This window comes from Chiloscyllium plagiosum, chromosome 12, assembly GCF_004010195.1.
Source record: "Chiloscyllium plagiosum isolate BGI_BamShark_2017 chromosome 12, ASM401019v2, whole genome shotgun sequence".
Lineage (NCBI taxonomy): Eukaryota > Metazoa > Chordata > Chondrichthyes > Orectolobiformes > Hemiscylliidae > Chiloscyllium > Chiloscyllium plagiosum.
This window is the reverse complement of record NC_057721.1, coordinates 10,495,377-10,512,163: the sequence shown is the minus strand read 5'-3', so window position 1 is coordinate 10,512,163 and position 16,787 is coordinate 10,495,377. Positions and strand designations below refer to the sequence as shown.

General features: G+C 43.5%; 1 protein-coding gene across 7 annotated transcripts in view; it reads left to right on the top strand.

Annotated features, from left to right (window-relative positions):
• Positions 1–16,787, top strand: part of mid1 (midline 1) — a 361,542-nt gene that overhangs the window by 299,594 nt on the left and 45,161 nt on the right. For all 7 annotated transcript variants that reach the window (XM_043700454.1, XM_043700457.1, XM_043700455.1 and 4 more), the window contains one exon: positions 10,308–10,415. In XM_043700454.1, coding sequence (XP_043556389.1) covers positions 10,308–10,415 — 108 coding nt within the window. The remainder of the gene's footprint in view (positions 1–10,307; positions 10,416–16,787) is intronic.

The window sequence follows — 16,787 nt, the reverse complement described above, 5'->3', positions numbered from 1 at the left end:
GGGGAGATGTTAGGGGTGGGTTCTTTACCCAGAGAGTGGTGGGGGCGTGGAATGCGCTGCCTGTGGGAGTGGTAGAGTCAGAATCTTTGGTGACCTTTAAGCGGCAATTGGATAGGTACATGGATGGGTGCTTAAGCTAGGACAAATGTTCGGCACAACATCGTGGGCCGAAGGGCCTGTTCTGTGCTGTATTGTTCTATGTTCTATGTTCTAAGAGGGCTGTGATAACACTGGAGAAGGTGGAGAGGGGACATGATTACAATGTTTAAAATTTTGAGGGGCATAGATTGGGTAGCCAGGAAGAAACTTTCCCTTTGATGGCAGGGTCAATGACAAGGGGCATCAATTGTAGGTGAGGGGCAGGAAGCTTAGAGGGATATGAGGAAATTTGTTTTTGCTCAGAGGTTGTGGAAATCTGGAGCTCACTGCCTGTAATGGAGATAGAAGAGATGCAGAAACCCTCATAACATTTAAGTAGTATTTAGATCTGCTCTTGCAAAGATATACAAGACTGTGGGCCAAGTGCTGGAAAATGGAATGGGAATAGTTAGATGGTTGTTTTTCACTGGCATGGAGATGATGATTCGAAGGGCCTTTCTCTGTACTGTAGGTCTCTATGACCCTGTGACCTGAGAATTTGACGCTGAGCCACGGGAGAGGATACGAGGGCAGGTGACCAAAGGCTTAGCTAAAGGAAGAGGGTTTCAAGACTTGGGCAGCAGACAGTGTAACTGCTCCTGGCGTCAGGAAGAATGCACAAAGGTTTCAAGTTGGAGGAGTGTGGGTATCTTGGAGAGTTGTTGACCTGAAGGAAGCTTAAGGGTGTGTAGAGCAGCAATGTATCAGGGGAAGGAGTTTGAGGCACTGCCGGACTGCTGGGAGTCAATGTACTTCAGGAACAGAGAAATGATGGCCGAAAGGGATTTGGTTAAAATAGAGAGCGTGGAATTTTAGATGATGTCAGGTTTACAGAATTTGGAAGGAGGATAGCTAGCCAAGGGAGCACTACAATAATAAGAACAAGCCCGCTCATGTCCTCCTTTCAATCTGTATTTGAGTGTTGCCCTGTTCCATTGAAAATACCCATTCACTCTGTGTGAGTGTCTTTGTGAATGATGGGCGCACGTTGGAGGCAGTCAAGTGAGAAAATTGGCTCAATTATATTTTACATTTTACAGTGAGTCTTGATCTGTCTCTTCTCCTCGCCTAATTACAGCTTGGACCTCAGCAGAAGTTATATTAACACTATCTGACAGGGGATCAACTTTAATAACTTAACCATCAATGCTCAGCACCTGCCCGAAAGCTCTTTCTGAATAGCTTCCAAAGGACAGCGATAAGGATTGAGGCTGGCTTATCATTGCAGAAGTGGCTCTGTCAGTTTTAACCCTGGAGGGAGGCTTTCCACTGTCAAGTTCCTCGAGAAGCCTGTTAATTAAAGGAAGGAAAGGCAGTGTTGTTCTTTGAAGTGTTATTGTTGGCCCAGAGCCACAGAGGTTGCTGACATCTCACTGTGCTCAGGCAGATTTGTCTTTATGAGTTAAAGGTGGGATATGTTATTGTTGGACCAATCGGCAGACATTCCCTCCAGTGCTGTGGAAACTATTCATTACACTGAATGGAGATGCTTTACGTTTTTCCTGTTGTGGTGGGCTTTAGGGGATCGAATGCATTTGCACCATTCTCCCTGCCCCTCTCTGAACCTTGGCACATCTTTGTGACAGAGTGATCAATGTATGAAACCACGTTAAGGTATCAAGACTGGGAGGGTTCATCATTTTGTTGATAAACCATTCCATCCTTACTTTCTCCATAGTGAGAGAGTGGGGCCTGCTTAAAGTGAGAGAGTCTATTAAGAAGATAAATCCAGTCGCACAGCCATATTGTTATACCTTTGTTGGTGCTGTGAGAACTCCCAGTTTACGGTGTTGAAGATCAGATTCTAGGGGAACTGGGATAGCTCGGAACTGTGCAAAGTTACTTTCACACTGGGGTTAGCAATTTTCCCTCTGTGCCCTTGTATCTTTCCCTGAGGAGGACATCATTAAGGGCCAGAAGCACAGGAAGACGTCAGTGGGCCTGCACAGACAGACAGGAGCAGCCTACTTTGGTTACAGGTAACCATAGCAACAACCTCCTTTAATCAGCCTTTTGTGCAAGAAGATCTGCTCTGTTCGCTTGTCTTCAGATCATGAAATCAGTTTGCTCGTAGCTACATGTATCCATCAGATGCATTTTGTGAAATTGCATTAGCTCCTAGTTTCACGTCAGTCTTCATGAATTATAGATCCACAGGACATCAGAAGGGAACATGAAAAATGATTTAACCTCCAGATCAAAAGAGAAAGTTGCCATCCTTTTTCTCAAACAGGAAATGGCTAATGCACACCAATGTAGATTTTATTTTTAAAACTGCGTTTACGGAGAATTATCAGTGGTGAATGTGGTCTGCACCATCCTTAAAACAAAAGGGGCAATGTTCTGGAAAGGTCATTGCTGTGACGTTAATGAGATGAAGGAATATTCATCCAGTAAATGGCGTTGAATTTGAAGATGTTAAGAGTAAATAATTTGGTTAGATCATATTTCTAAACTGAAGATAAGTTTATCCGTCATGTACAGATAAACACACACACTACATAGGCAATGAAAGCAGAAATTACTGGAAAAGCTCAGCAGGTCTGGCAGCCTCCGTGGAGAGAAATCAGACTTAACCTTTTGGGTGCAGTACTCTTCCTCAGGACAGACCCTTCTGATCAATCCCTTCTGATCCTCCCTCAGAACGGTCATTGGAGCAATAGAAGCAGCCAGGATGGGGTGTCACCAGCTGTCCCAGATCTCTAGTTTTCTTTTAAGCTTTTAAATTAGCAGAAGCTGCTGGAGTATTGAAGTAGAAGCTATTGTTCTCCCCTCTCTCGGCTACAGCAAGAAGCGAGCTTTCTCTTCCTTTTCAGACACTTCATGTGAGAAAATCTGATTTCCCTATTTGCCTTTTTGCCAAGGGGTGTATTTATGGGATGTTACGATATGGAAACATGTAATTAGTAATAATTATTCTGTTCATTTTTCCAATCGAGTTATTATTCCCAAGTCCTTCCTTCTTCTGTTGTATTTTAATGATAATGTTTGAATAAATTGTGATTTCCTTATCTTCTAGTAGTTCAAACAATTAAATTGGAACACAGCAGCTGACATTTACCTTTAAAATAAGAAATAGTTGGGGTCTAGGCTACTGTCGTAACATATTTTGAGGGTGTCTGCTCTGGTGCATAACACTAGCCAGTAGAGGTCTTGGAAGTTGGTGTTGTGCAATCTTTAATGAGTTACTGTACTGCAACTTGTGGATGGTACACATTGTGGCCACTGTGCATCAGAGATGAAATGAGTGAATATTTAAGCTGGTTGATGAGGTGCCAATCAATTAGGTTGCTATCTCCTGCACAGTGCTGAGCTACTTGAATGTCATTGAAGTTGCACTCAGCCAAGTGGGGAGTATTTCATCTCCACCTTACATTATAACTTATAGGGGAGTCAGGAAGTGAGGCTTCCAACACTGAACTGCTGTTGTAGCCACATAATTATATGGCTGTCGAGAGTGAGTCATACTGAAGGGCTTATGCCCGAAATATCGATTCTCCTGCTCCTCGGATGCTGCCTGACCTGCTGTGCTTTTCCAGCACCACACTCTCAACTCTGATCTCCAGCCCTCACCGACTTATATGGCTGGTCCAGTTCAGTTTCTGGGCAATGTTAAGTCCACAGGATGTTGATAATGGGAGGTTGAGTGATGGTAATGCTATTGAATATCATGGGGCAATTATTAGATTTTCTTTCATAGAGTCATAGAGATGTACAGCACAGAAACAGACCTTCAGTCCAACCTCTCCATGCCAACCAGATATCCCAAACCAATCTAGTCCCACCTGCCAGCACCCGGCCCATATCCTTCCTATTCATGGAAGGCATCTAGATGGTTATAAATGTTGCAATTGTACCAGCCTCCACCACTTCCCCTGGCAGCTCATTCCATACACGCACCACCCTCTGTGTGAAAAAGTTGCCCCTTAGGTCTGGAAGGAGACCAGAATTGCATGCAGTATTCTAAATGTGGCCTAACCAATGTCCTGTACAGCCGCAACATGACCTCCCAACTCCTGTGCTCAATACTCTGACCAATAAAGGAAAGCATACGAAATACCTTCTTCACTATCCTATCTACCTGCAATTCCACTTTCAAGGAGCTATGAACCTGCACTCCAAGGTCTCTTTGTTTAGCAACACTCCCTAGGACCTTCCCATTAAGTGTATAAGTCCTGCTAAGATTTGCAAAATGCAGCACCTCGCATTTATCTGGATTAAACTCCATCTGCCACTTCTCAGCCCAATTATTGGAGATGGACATGGCCTGGCACTGGTGTGGTCCAAATATTGCTTTCAACTTATCAACCCAAGCCTGGATATTGTGCTGCATTTGAACATAGACTGCTTCAGTATCTGAGTCGCGAATGGTGCTGAACGTTGTGCGATCATGAGCAAACATTCCCACCCCCCCCCCGACCTTATGAAGGAGGGAACGTAGGTGATGAAGCACATGAAAGTGGCTGATCCTCAGGCCTTATCCTGCGAAACTGCCCAGGTTCAAGGCCCACCCGCTCCAGGGGTGAGTAATAAGATCTCCAAATAAGTTGATTGGACACTATATACCCCGGGCAACAGCAGAGGGCAAAGGTAACTGACCTGAAATAGCCATGACCATCCTCCTTTGTAACTTCAGCCCTGTCTTTTACAGTAATGTACAGGGCACTCCGGTCACTGAAGTAGGGGGTATTTGTGGAGCTGCCTCCTCCAGAGAGTTGTTTAAGTGACCACCACCATTCACAACTGGATGTGAACAGGACTGCAGAGCTTAGATCAGATCTGTTGGTTGTGGGATCACTTAGCTCTGTCTATCACTCGCTGCTTATGATGTTTGGCATGCAGGATCAACTGTGTTGTTGCTTCACCAGATTACCACTTCAGTTTTAAGTTAAAAGTCACACAACACCAGGTTACAGTCTAACAGGGTTATTTGGAAGCACTAGCTTTCAGAGCGCTGCTCCATCAGGTGGTTGTGGAGTATCTGGTGAAGAACCACCTGATGAAGGAGCAGCGCTCCAAAAGCAAGTGCTTCCAAATAAACCTGTCAGACTCTAACCTGGTGTTGTGCAATTTTTAAACTTTGTCCACCCCAGTCCAACACCGGCACCTCCACATCATGACTTCAGTTTTAGGTATGCCTGGTGCTGCTGCTGGCATGCACTCTCCATCAAACCAGGGTCGATCCCCAGGCTTGCAGATAATGGAAGAGTGAGGGATATGCCGGTGCTTTGAGGTTTCAGATTGTGACAGAGTATAATTCTATTGTTGCTGATGGCCCTCAGCACCTTACTGATGCCCAGACCTGGACTGCTCGATCTGTTCAAGCTCCACTCCATCTGTTGATTGTGCCACCCAACACAATAGTGGATCTCCTCGATTTAAAAACAGGATTTTCGAGGCCATCGGAAGAACACCCATTTGGTGGGGCTTCCTGAACGGGAGGAAGAAGGCCAGCTCGTCAGCTTCTTGGAGCGATGGCTCCCGCAGCTTTTGAAGCTGGAAGTCGAGGTAGGCTAGGTGCGGGTCGAGCAGGTCCACAAGGTCGCAGTGTGCAGACCCGGATTGGACCAGTGCCCCCAGTCGGTCTTAGTGCGACTCCAGCATTAGAGAGATAAGCAAATGGTGCTGGAAGCCTCTCGAGCACTGGAGAAGGATCCACGAGCTCTCATATACAAAGGATCAGGATTATGCTTTTCCAGGACTTCTCTCCGGTTGTGATACATAAAAGTAAGGCCTTTGATGAGGTAAAAAGGCGGCTGAGGGACTTGAATTTCCAGTATTCTGTGAGATATCCAGTGATGTTGTGTTTTGGCCGCAGAGGGTCCGTGTTCAATTTTCGTTCACCGGAAAAGGCAAAGGACTTCTTGAATGCTTTAAAATGGACTGAATGGCTTGAAGTATATCAACAATTATGTTTATTTTGTTTCTTCTCTTTAATTTGCCTGATTTACCTGGTTGTTGGTGGGTAGTCTTGGTTCTTTTAATATATGTTGGGGTCATAATTATTTCCCTTTTTTTTGTCTCCTCTCCCTTCTCACTCCCTTCCCATCATCCTTTGGTTTCCTGGCTTTTCTTTTCTTATTATTTTCTTTTGTTCGTCTTTTCTGGTTTGGGATGGGGGGTAGGCGGGCGCAGTGGAGGGAAGCAGGGAGAGGTCTTTTTTTTTGTTCTACCAGGAATGCCGAGGATTACAGTATGGAGGGGACGGGTTGAGTGCCCACTTTTAATTTTCTTGTTATAAGATGCTGGTATCTCTTTTTCTTCGTGTTGTCTGAGGCGGGGGCGTGGCTTCAACTAGAAGGAGTCAGGTGGTGCTAATGGGAGGTATGAGCGCCCCCTGTGGACAAAGGGGGAAAGCCTCCTTTCATTTATGTTATATGTTGGTATGTTGTAGAAGTAGCTGTTAGAAGTTTTGATTTGGTAGTTTTGAAAGTTGCATTTTTAAACTTGTACGCACTGTTTATGGTTTTCACTCAGCGCACTATGAGTGGGGTTCTTCCTCCCAGGGGGTCTCGGACTGTTTCGGACAATCATGGCTAGCCATTCGTTTAAATGGTGCACCTGGAATGTTCAGGGGAGTCACTCACCAATTGAGAGAAAAAAGATACTTTCAAGTCTTAGAAAAGAGAGGATCGATGTTGCCTTGCTACAAGAAACACATTTAACCGATAAGGAGCATTTGAAGTTGCAACAGGGAGGATTCGGCCAGGTGCTTTTCTCTACCTTTAATTTGAAGGGTAGCGGAGTTGCTATTCTCATCCAGAAGAACCTCCAGTTTCAAATGCTAGGCCAGTTAAGGATGAGTCCGGGCGGTTCATAATTATTAAAAGTTTTAATACATGGAGAGGAATATGGGATTCTGAATGTATACTGCCCCCCCCCCCGGCACGTCCCCTTAAATTCGTAACAGATGCGCTCTCTAGATTGATGGCCGTTGGGGCACGTCACACAATTATAGGGGGAGATTTCAACCGCATTATTGAACCCGAGGTGGACAGGATCCCTCAGGGTCTTGCGGATATGACCCCCCCCCAATCCAGGCAGTTGGTGGACCTGAACAGGGAGTTGGGGTTGGTGGGTGTGTGGAGATGTCTTCACCACGAAGGTAGGGATTTTACCTTTTTTCACTAATCCACATAAGTGCTATACTAGACATGTTTTTGTCTCATCAACCTTTTTGAATTCAATGCTGTCTTGCAGAATAGGGAACATAGCTGTTTCTGATCGTGCGGCAGGGTACATGGAGGTCAAGGTCGGTGGTAGCGGGAAGGGCTCCCGGCACTGGCGCATGGACCCTCTCCTCCTGAAAGATAGCAAGCTTATAGAATATTTTTTGTGGGAGCTTAAAATCTTTTGGGATATTAACTTAGGTACAGCCAGTAATCCATCGGTGCTGTGGGAGACTGCCAAAGCCTATGCATGGGGTTTGATTATTTCTTACTCTGCGACCTGGAAGTGACAGAGGGGAGAGCAGCTTGAGGCTCACCTGAAGGCAGCTGAGTTCACATACTTTGACAGATTGTCTGTTACCAAATTGCAGCAGATTACAGACCTTAGGGCTATTTTGAATGCTGCACTCATCCAGATAGCAAAGAGGAAAATCTGTTTTGTGAAACAGAGATTATTTGAGTACGGTGATGAGCCGGGTAGATATCTAACGTACTTGGCCAGAAAGAAGAATGCCCCCCCAATCTATTACATCCATCAGAGAGAGCGCTGGTACTCTGACTTACAGTGCCAAAAAGATTAACGCAGCATTAAGAAAGTTTTATTTTGAATTGTACTGGTTGGAAGGCTGTGAGGACAGAATGAAGAAGATGGAATCCTTTTTTAAGACCCTTGGATCTTCCGGGTGTAACCTCAGAGCAGGCGTCTTTTCTGAATGCCCCCCCTAAAATCCTGTCAAAAATGCTGGTGTTAAGTCTGGAGAGAGTATTGTCTTTTATTGTAAAGGAAAGATGTTGTGAAACTTGAACGAGTTCAGAAAAGATTTACAAGGATGTTGCCAGAATTGGAGGGTTTGAGCTATTGGGAGAGGCTGAACAGGCTGGGGCTGTTTTCCCTGGAATGTCAGAGGTTTACAAAATTATGTGGGGCTTGGGTAGGATAAATAGGCAAAGTCTTTTCCTGGGGTCGAGGAGTCCAGAACTAGAGGGCATAGGTTTAGGGTGAGAGAGGAAAGATATAAAAGAGACCTACGGGGCAACCTTTTCATGTGTATGGAATAAGCTGCCAGAGGAAGTGGTGGAGGCAACATTTAAGAGGCATTTGGATGGGTATATGAATAGGAAGGGTTTGGAGGGATATGGCGGGGTGCTGGCAGGTGGAACTAGATTGGGTTGGACCGAAGGGTCCGTTTTCATGCTGTACATCTCTATGACTCTATAACTCTAAGTTTACTTACTACTGCTCCCAGTGGTGAGGAACTTCAGTGAGATTGCGCTGAATGTAGTAATTTAATTGAATATAATTTAAGTTACCTTGCTATAACATAGTTTAATTTTATTTTGTTTGTATATTTATTTTTCTTCTTTTTCCTTGGTTATTTATTGAATTGTAGTTTTTGTAGAGGTTTTATTTTGTTTTTTTTTCATGTTTCGGTAGTTTTTCGAGTAGAGTAGTAGTTTGTTTCGTATTATTGGTATTATATTATAAAGTTGTCACGCTATTTTTACTGGTTTTGTAATTTTGTAAAAAAACTTAAAATCTTTTCTTTTTCAATTAAAACATTTATTGAAAAAAAACAATGGCAGAGTTCCTTCTCAAATGGATGCAACTCAACCAGGAGGGTTTTTACAACAATAGATTCATGTTCCGGGGAAACATTCCAGATTTGTTTTATTAATTGAATTTAAATTCCTCCAGCTGCTGTGTTGAGGCTTGATCTCTGTTCCCAGAGTATTAGTCTGGTGTCTGGGTTCCTAGTCTGTCTACATTACCACAGCACCTTCACCTCCTCGAAGACCATTCTTCCTTTCGTAATAAAGGCAGCATCACTTCAACCACCCAGATCGAAATACAAATGGAAATATTTAAAGGTTTCAATTGCTTTTACATATTGTACTCCATTTGGAAAAAACACTGTATTCCTGTTGTACCTTTTAACATTGGTGAATATTCCAAAGGCACTTTGCAGAAGTAATTTTTTTTTTGAACAAAATAGAGTCATGGTTGGGAAGATTAAGTGTGGTGGGAGAAACCGCTGAAGCATTTAGAAAGGGATTTCTAGATCCCAGGGCTTATGTGGCTGAAGACAGATTGGGTGGGGAGGAAGATGATGCACAAGGCGGTAGATTGGGCCTCAAGCGTTTAAAGACAATCAAGATAGCAAGTCTTCATGTATGTCCATTAACACTACTGATCATTTGGATCTTTCTTAAACCTCCTTATTTTATGAATAATATTGGAAATGGCCATAATTCTAATCTGCAGGCTCCTAAATAAAAAAAGTTTTCAGTCAAGTGACATTTGGTAAAGAGGAGGTACACTTGATACATGTGACTGTGATAGAATGGGACTTGACAGTTCAGATTGTCTGGGTCTGAGTCAGCTCATTCGCAGGCTATTGGTTAGGTTTCTTGCAACTTGTGTTTAGCACACAGTCATCTGACCACATTCCTCAATCACCTACAACAGCAATGTTCCAACTCGTACACTCAGTGTTCTGACCAATGAAGGCAAGCGTGCCTGTCTACCTACGACTCCACTTTAATGGAACCATGAACCTGCACTCCCAAGGTCTCTTTGTTCAGTAACACTCACTAGGACCCTACCATGAACTATATGTGTCCTGCCCTGGTTTGCCTTACCAAAATGCAACACCTCATAGTCATCTAAATTAAACTTCATCTGCCATTCCATGGTTCATTGGCCCATCTGATCAAGATTTTGTTGTACTCTGTGAGATAATCTTCTTCACTGTCTGCTACACCTCTAATTTTGATGTCATCAGCAAGCTTACTAACCATACCCCCTTCACATCCAAATCATTTAATATAAATGATGAAAATCAGTGGACCAAGCACCGATCCTTGTGACAAATCCTTTTGGATGCATAACATGAACTGGGTCAGGTCAGGACAGTAATAAAGGAGATGGCCATGCTTGCTTACACGTGAACTGGGCCAGGTCAGGCTGGTACTAAAGGAGATGGCCTTGTCTTTTTACAGGTGAACGCAACACGTCAAGAGGACAAGCTAACCGAAGAGTGCGACCAATTGATTGAAATCATTCAGCAAAGAAGGCAAATCATTGGCACCAAAATCAAGGAAGGGAAGGTAAGAGACAGATCACTACTGACGACTGTCATCGTTGACAACAGAAATGATGGAACAGGCTTGAGGGGCCGAATGCCCTACTTCAGTTCCGACATTCCTAGATCCAGACATTTTTAATTAACCTGTTTAGAAATGTGATTACGCACCACCACACTCGAGCCCTTGATGTTGTTAGATCCTCACTCAGAGTCATAGATTCATACAACATGGAAACAGACCCTTCAGTCCCTGCAGACCAGGTTTCCTAAACTGATCTAATCTCATTTGCAAGCGCTTGACCCTTATCCCTCTAAACCTTTCCTATTCATGTACCCATCCTGATGCCTTTTAAATGTTGTAATTTTACCAGCCCCCACCACTTCCTCTGGCAGCACATTCCATACACACACCACCCTCTGTATGAAAAAGTTACCAAACCCAGTCTATCCAGCTTCTCCCTATAACACAAACGCTCCAGTCCCGCCAATATCCTTGTAAAACTTTTCTGCATCCTCAAGTATAACAACACGCTTCCTATAGAAGGGCAACCAGAAATGTGCAAATATTCTGAATGGCCTCACGAATGTCCTCTACAACAGCAATATTCCAACTCGTATACTCAGTGTTCTGACCAATGAAGGCAAGTGTGCCTGTCTACCTACGACTCCACTTTAATGGAACCATGAACCTGCACTCCCAAGGTCTCTTTGTTCAGTAACACTCACCAGGACCCTACCATGAACTATATGAGTCCTGCCCTGGTTTGCCTTACCAAAATGCAACACCTCATAGTCATCTAAATTAAACTTCATCTGCCATTCCATGGTTCATTGGCCCATCTGATCAAGATTTTGTTGTACTCTGTGAGATAATCTTCTTCACTGTCTGCTACACCTCTAATTTTGATGTCATCAGCAAGCTTACTAACCATACCCCCTTCACATCCAAATCATTTAATATAAATGATGAAAATCAGTGGACCAAGCACCGATCCTTGTGACAAATCCTTTTGGATGCATAACATGAACTGGGTCAGGTCAGGACAGTAATAAAGGAGATGGCCATGCTTGCTTACACGTGAACTGGGCCAGGTCAGGCTGGTACTAAAGGAGATGGCCTTGTCTTTTTACAGGTGAACGCAACACGTCAAGAGGACAAGCTAACCGAAGAGTGCGACCAATTGATTGAAATCATTCAGCAAAGAAGGCAAATCATTGGCACCAAAATTAAGGAAGGGAAGGTAAGAGACAGATCACTACTGACGACTGTCATCGTTGACAACAGAAATGATGGAACAGGCTTGAGGGGCCGAATGCCCTACTTCAGTTCCAACATTCCTAGATCCAGACATTTTTAATTAACCTGTTTAGAAATGTGATTACGCATCACAACACTCGAGCCCTTGATGTTGTTAGATCCTCACTCAGAGTCATAGATTCATACAACATGGAAACAGACCCTTCAGTCCCTGCAGACCAGGTTTCCTAAACTGATCTAATCTCATTTGCAAGCGCTTGACCCTTATCCCTCTAAACCTTTCCTATTCATGTACCCATCCTGATGCCTTTTAAATGTTGTAATTTTACCAGCCCCCACCACTTCCTCTGGCAGCACATTCCATACACACACCACCCTCTGTGTGAAAAAGTTACCAAACCCAGTCTATCCAGCTTCTCCCTATAACACAAATGCTCCAGTCCCGCCAATATCCTTGTAAAACTTTTCTGCATCCTCAAGTATAACAACACGCTTCCTATAGAAGGGCAACCAGAAATGTGCAAATATTCTGAATGGCCTCAGGAATGTCCTCTACAACAGCAATGTCCCAACTCATATACTCCGTGTTCTGACCAATGAAGGCAAGTGTGCCTGTCTACCTACGACTCCACTTTAATGGAACCATGAACCTGCACTCCCAAGGTCTCTTTGTTCAGTAACACTCAGCAGGACCCTACCATGAACTATATGAGTCCTGCCCTGGTTTGCCTTACCAAAATGCAACACTTCATAGTCATCTAAATTAAACTTCATCTTCCACTCCATGGTCCATTGGCCCATCTGATCAAGATTTTGTTGTACTCTGTGAGATAATCTTCTTCACTGTCTGCTACACCTCTAATTTTGATGTCATCAGCAAGCTTACTAACCATACCTCTTCCACATTCAAATCATTTATATAAATGATGAAAATCAGTGGACCAAGCACCGATCCTTGTGGCACACAACTGGTCACAGGCCCCCAGTCTGAAAGGCAACCCTCCACCACCACCTTTTGTCTTCTACCTTGTAGCTAATGTTGTATCTAAATGGTTAACTCCCCCCAGATCACATGTGATTTTACCTTACTAACCAGTCTACCGTATGGAGCTTTGTGACATATTTGCTGAAGTCCAAAAAGACCATATCCACCGCTCTGCTTTCATCAATCTTCGTGGTCTTCAAAAAACTCAGTCAAGTTTGTGAGACATAATTTCCCACACATAAAGCCATGCTGACTATCCCTATCAGTCTGTGCCTTTCCAAATACATGTACACCCTGTCCTTCAGAATCCCCTCCAACTATTTACAACTGACATAGTTCCCTGGTTCTCCTTACCACCTTTCTTAACTAATGGCACCGCATTAGCCAAACTCCAGTCTTCCGACACCTCACCTGTGGCTATTGATGATACAAATATCTTAGCAAGGGGCCTAGCAATCTCTTTTCTAGCTTCCCACAACGTTCTGGGAAACACCTGATCAGGTCCGGAGGATTTATCTACCTTTACACATTTTCTGTAATATGAACTCTTTTCAAGGCATCACTATTTATTTCCCTAAGTTCACTAACTTCCATGTCCTTCTGCACAGTAAATACTGATGCAAAATGTTAGTTTTGTATCTCACCTATCTCCAGTGGCTCTCCACACTGACAGCTTTGTTGATCTTTAAGAGGCGCTATTTTCTCCCTAGTTACTCTTTTGACCTTAAATGTACTTCTAGAATCTTTGGATTCTCTGTAACCCTATTTGCCAAAGCTATCTCATGTCCCCTTTTTGCCCTCCTGATTTCCCTCTTAAGTATAATCCTACTGCCTTTATACTCTTCTAAGGATTCACTCGATCCCAGCTGTCAACACCCGATACATGCTTCCTTCCTTTTCTTGACCAGCGCCTCAATCTCTCTAGTCATCCAGCATTCCCTATATCTACCAGCCTTGCCTTTCACACTGACACTGTCTCTGAATTCTTATTATCTCATTTCTAAGAGGCTCCCACTTTCCAACTCTCCCCTTACCTGCGAATAACCTCCCCCAATCAACTTTTGAACGTTCTAGCCTAACACCATCAAAATTAGCACTACTCGAATTTAGAACTTTAACTTTTTCATTAGTGCTATCCTTTTCTATAACTATTTTAAAAGTAATAGAATTATGATCACTTGCCCCAAATAGCAACCCCCACTGACACTCCAGCCACTTGCCTTGTCTTATTTCCCAACATAAGGTCCTTCTCCAGGAGGTACACCTACATACTGAGTAAGACATTTCATTGGACAAAGATTGGGTCTTTTAAAGAGGTCTCAGCAACACTGGTAATGAGTCATGTCATTTAATCAATGGATTAAGAAGGTATCCTCAGTTTGGGTTGGATTACTTTGATAGTAAGAAAGCTGGAATTTCACAGCATTGGGAAAAGATTTAATCGGTCACCAGTCTGCTTTCTCATTATTATCCACACTGAGTGCCTCTGCAAGTAGTAAAAAGTAACTAAAGAGGAATGTCAATTTAAGATGATGATATGATGAATGCTGCTGCAATGCCTCTGTCCAATTTCCCGCTCACACCCACACCTAAATAGCAAACATTTTAGGTACTAAAATAAAACAAAAAACTGCAGATGCTGGAAACTGGAGAAACTGCTGGAGAAACTCAGCGTCTGTGAAGAGCAACACATACTTAATGGTTCAAATTCACATGGACTGGAAATGTTAACTCTGCTTTCTCTCCACAGATACTGCCAGGCCTGCTGAGTCTCTCCAGCACTTTGTTTTTGTTTCGTTTAGTTTAAGTACTTAATGTGATGGGATGAGTGTCTGGTAGTATCAATATCCCATATTGGAGGAGAAAGTGAGGTCTGCAGATGCTGGAGATCAAAGTTGAAACTTTATTGCTGGAACAGCACAGCAGGTCAGGCAGCATCCAGGGAACAGGAGATTCGACGTTTCGGGCACAGGCCCTTCTTCAGGAATGAGCAGAGAGTGTTCCAAGATCCCTCTGCTCATCCACACTACCAAGTATCGACCATTAGCCCAGTACCCCATCTTTTTGTTATTCTTCCCAAAGTGAATCACCTCACACTTAGCTACATTGAATTCCATTTGCCACCTTTCTGCCCAGCTCTGCAGCTTCTCTATATCCTTTTTTTTTATATATAGTTGGAGTTGTGGGTGCACTGTCCAGAGAAAGCAAAGATGCACCAACTTGACCAGCCAAATACCAACTACCAATTTCCACCATCTGTGTTAATGAATATCAATCATAGTTTTTCTCCAACTCATCTGACCAAGGGACTTCATCGAGTTGACACTACCCAAGGACCACATGGTCTATTAAATATTTTCAGTTCAACTGACTCCTCCTTTAGGACTGAAAGTTAACAAGCCACCCCACACATGGGCTCTATCATTTCTATTGACCAGTATTATTGACAAGATTGACATGATGAATGATCCCTGTGACATGATGAATGATCCCTGTGACATGATGAATGATCCCTGTGACATGATGAATAGCAAACATTTTAGGTACTAAAATAAAACAAAAAACTGCAGATGCTGGAAACTGGAAAAAAAACACAGAAATTGCTGGAGAAACTCAGTGTCTGTGAAGAGCAACACATACTTAATGGTTCAAATTCACATGGACTGGAAATGTTAACTCTGCTTTCTCTCCACAGATACTGCCAGGCCTGCTGAGTCTCTCCAGCAATTTCTGTTTTTGTTTCATTTAGTTTAAGTACTTAATGTGATGGGATGAGTGTCTGGTAGTGTCAATACCCCATATTGAACTCTAGAAAACAAAAGAGGGCTGCTGAGGAAAATGTACATTTTTTTAAAAATAAAAGATGATTGACAGTTAACTGTCAAGCCGCAGTTAAATTTCTAAAAACCAGGCATGTTGACTCTGGTCAAGTGCGAGTACATGTCCTTTCTGATGTGGAGGTGTCAGTGTCGGACTGGGATGGATAAGGTCAGAACTCAAGCGACACCATGTTATAGTCCAACAGGTTTATTTAAAATCACAAGCTTTCAGAGCGCTGCTCCTTTGTCAGGTGAAGTCAACTTCATCCGCAGTTCCACTTCACCTGAGGAAGGTGCAGCGCTCTGAAAGCTTGTGATTTCAAATAAACCTGTTGGGCTATAACCTGGTGTATTGTGACTTGTGGACTATGTTCCTTCTGCAAAGAGCAGACTCCCATGTACTAATACCTGTAGCTCCCCGTATGTGCAAGAGGCTGGAAGAATACAGAAAACCAGGTGGTATCAGGAGGTGGAAAAGTCAACATTTCGAGTGTAACCCTTCTTCAGGAAACATTGACTTCACCAACTCCTGATGCTGCCTGGCTTGCCTGTGTTCTTCCAGCTTCCTGCTGGCCTACCTTCGATTTCAGTTTCTGCTGTTCTTTGGTCTCTAACCCAGTATGTACAAGCCCAAGTGACAATTCTAAATTGGGTATCAGCATGATTGTTCACCCTCTCAGCATTATCTAGCAAGTGTTGTCCGATTGCAGAGTAACAGTGCATGCTGGATGTTGTGTTGAGAGTTTTGCAAGGGTGGACTGGTTGGGTTCAGCTTGAGTCTTGCATGTTGTGAATAGTTGGAGGGATGTGCTGTTTGATATGCTCTTTGAGATACATAGCAAAAGTGAGGACGGCAGATGCTAGAGATCAGAGTCGAGAGTGCGGTGCTGGAAAAGCACAGCAGGGTCAGGCAGCATCCGAGGAGCAGGAGAATCGACATTTCAGGCGAAAGTCCTCTTTGAGATATGTGGCATACTTCTCTGGCATCACACCAACACTGAAATTCAAATACCGCATTCCTCGTTTGTATTGGTCACTGTTATAAGTTTTTTTCACGTGCCTTTTTCAAGTTGTGCACTAACAGACAAATATAGTAGAAGACAGAGGGTGGTGGTGGAGGGTTGTTTTTCAGACTGGAGGCCTGTGACCAGTGGAGTGCCACAGGGATTGGTGCTGGGTTCTCTACTTTTTGTCATTTACATAAATGCTTTGGATGCGAGCATAAGAGGTACAGTTAGTAAGTTTGCAGATGACATCAAAATTGGAGGTATAGTGGACAGTGAAGAGGGTTACCTCAGATTACAACAGGATCTGGACCAGATGGGCCAATGG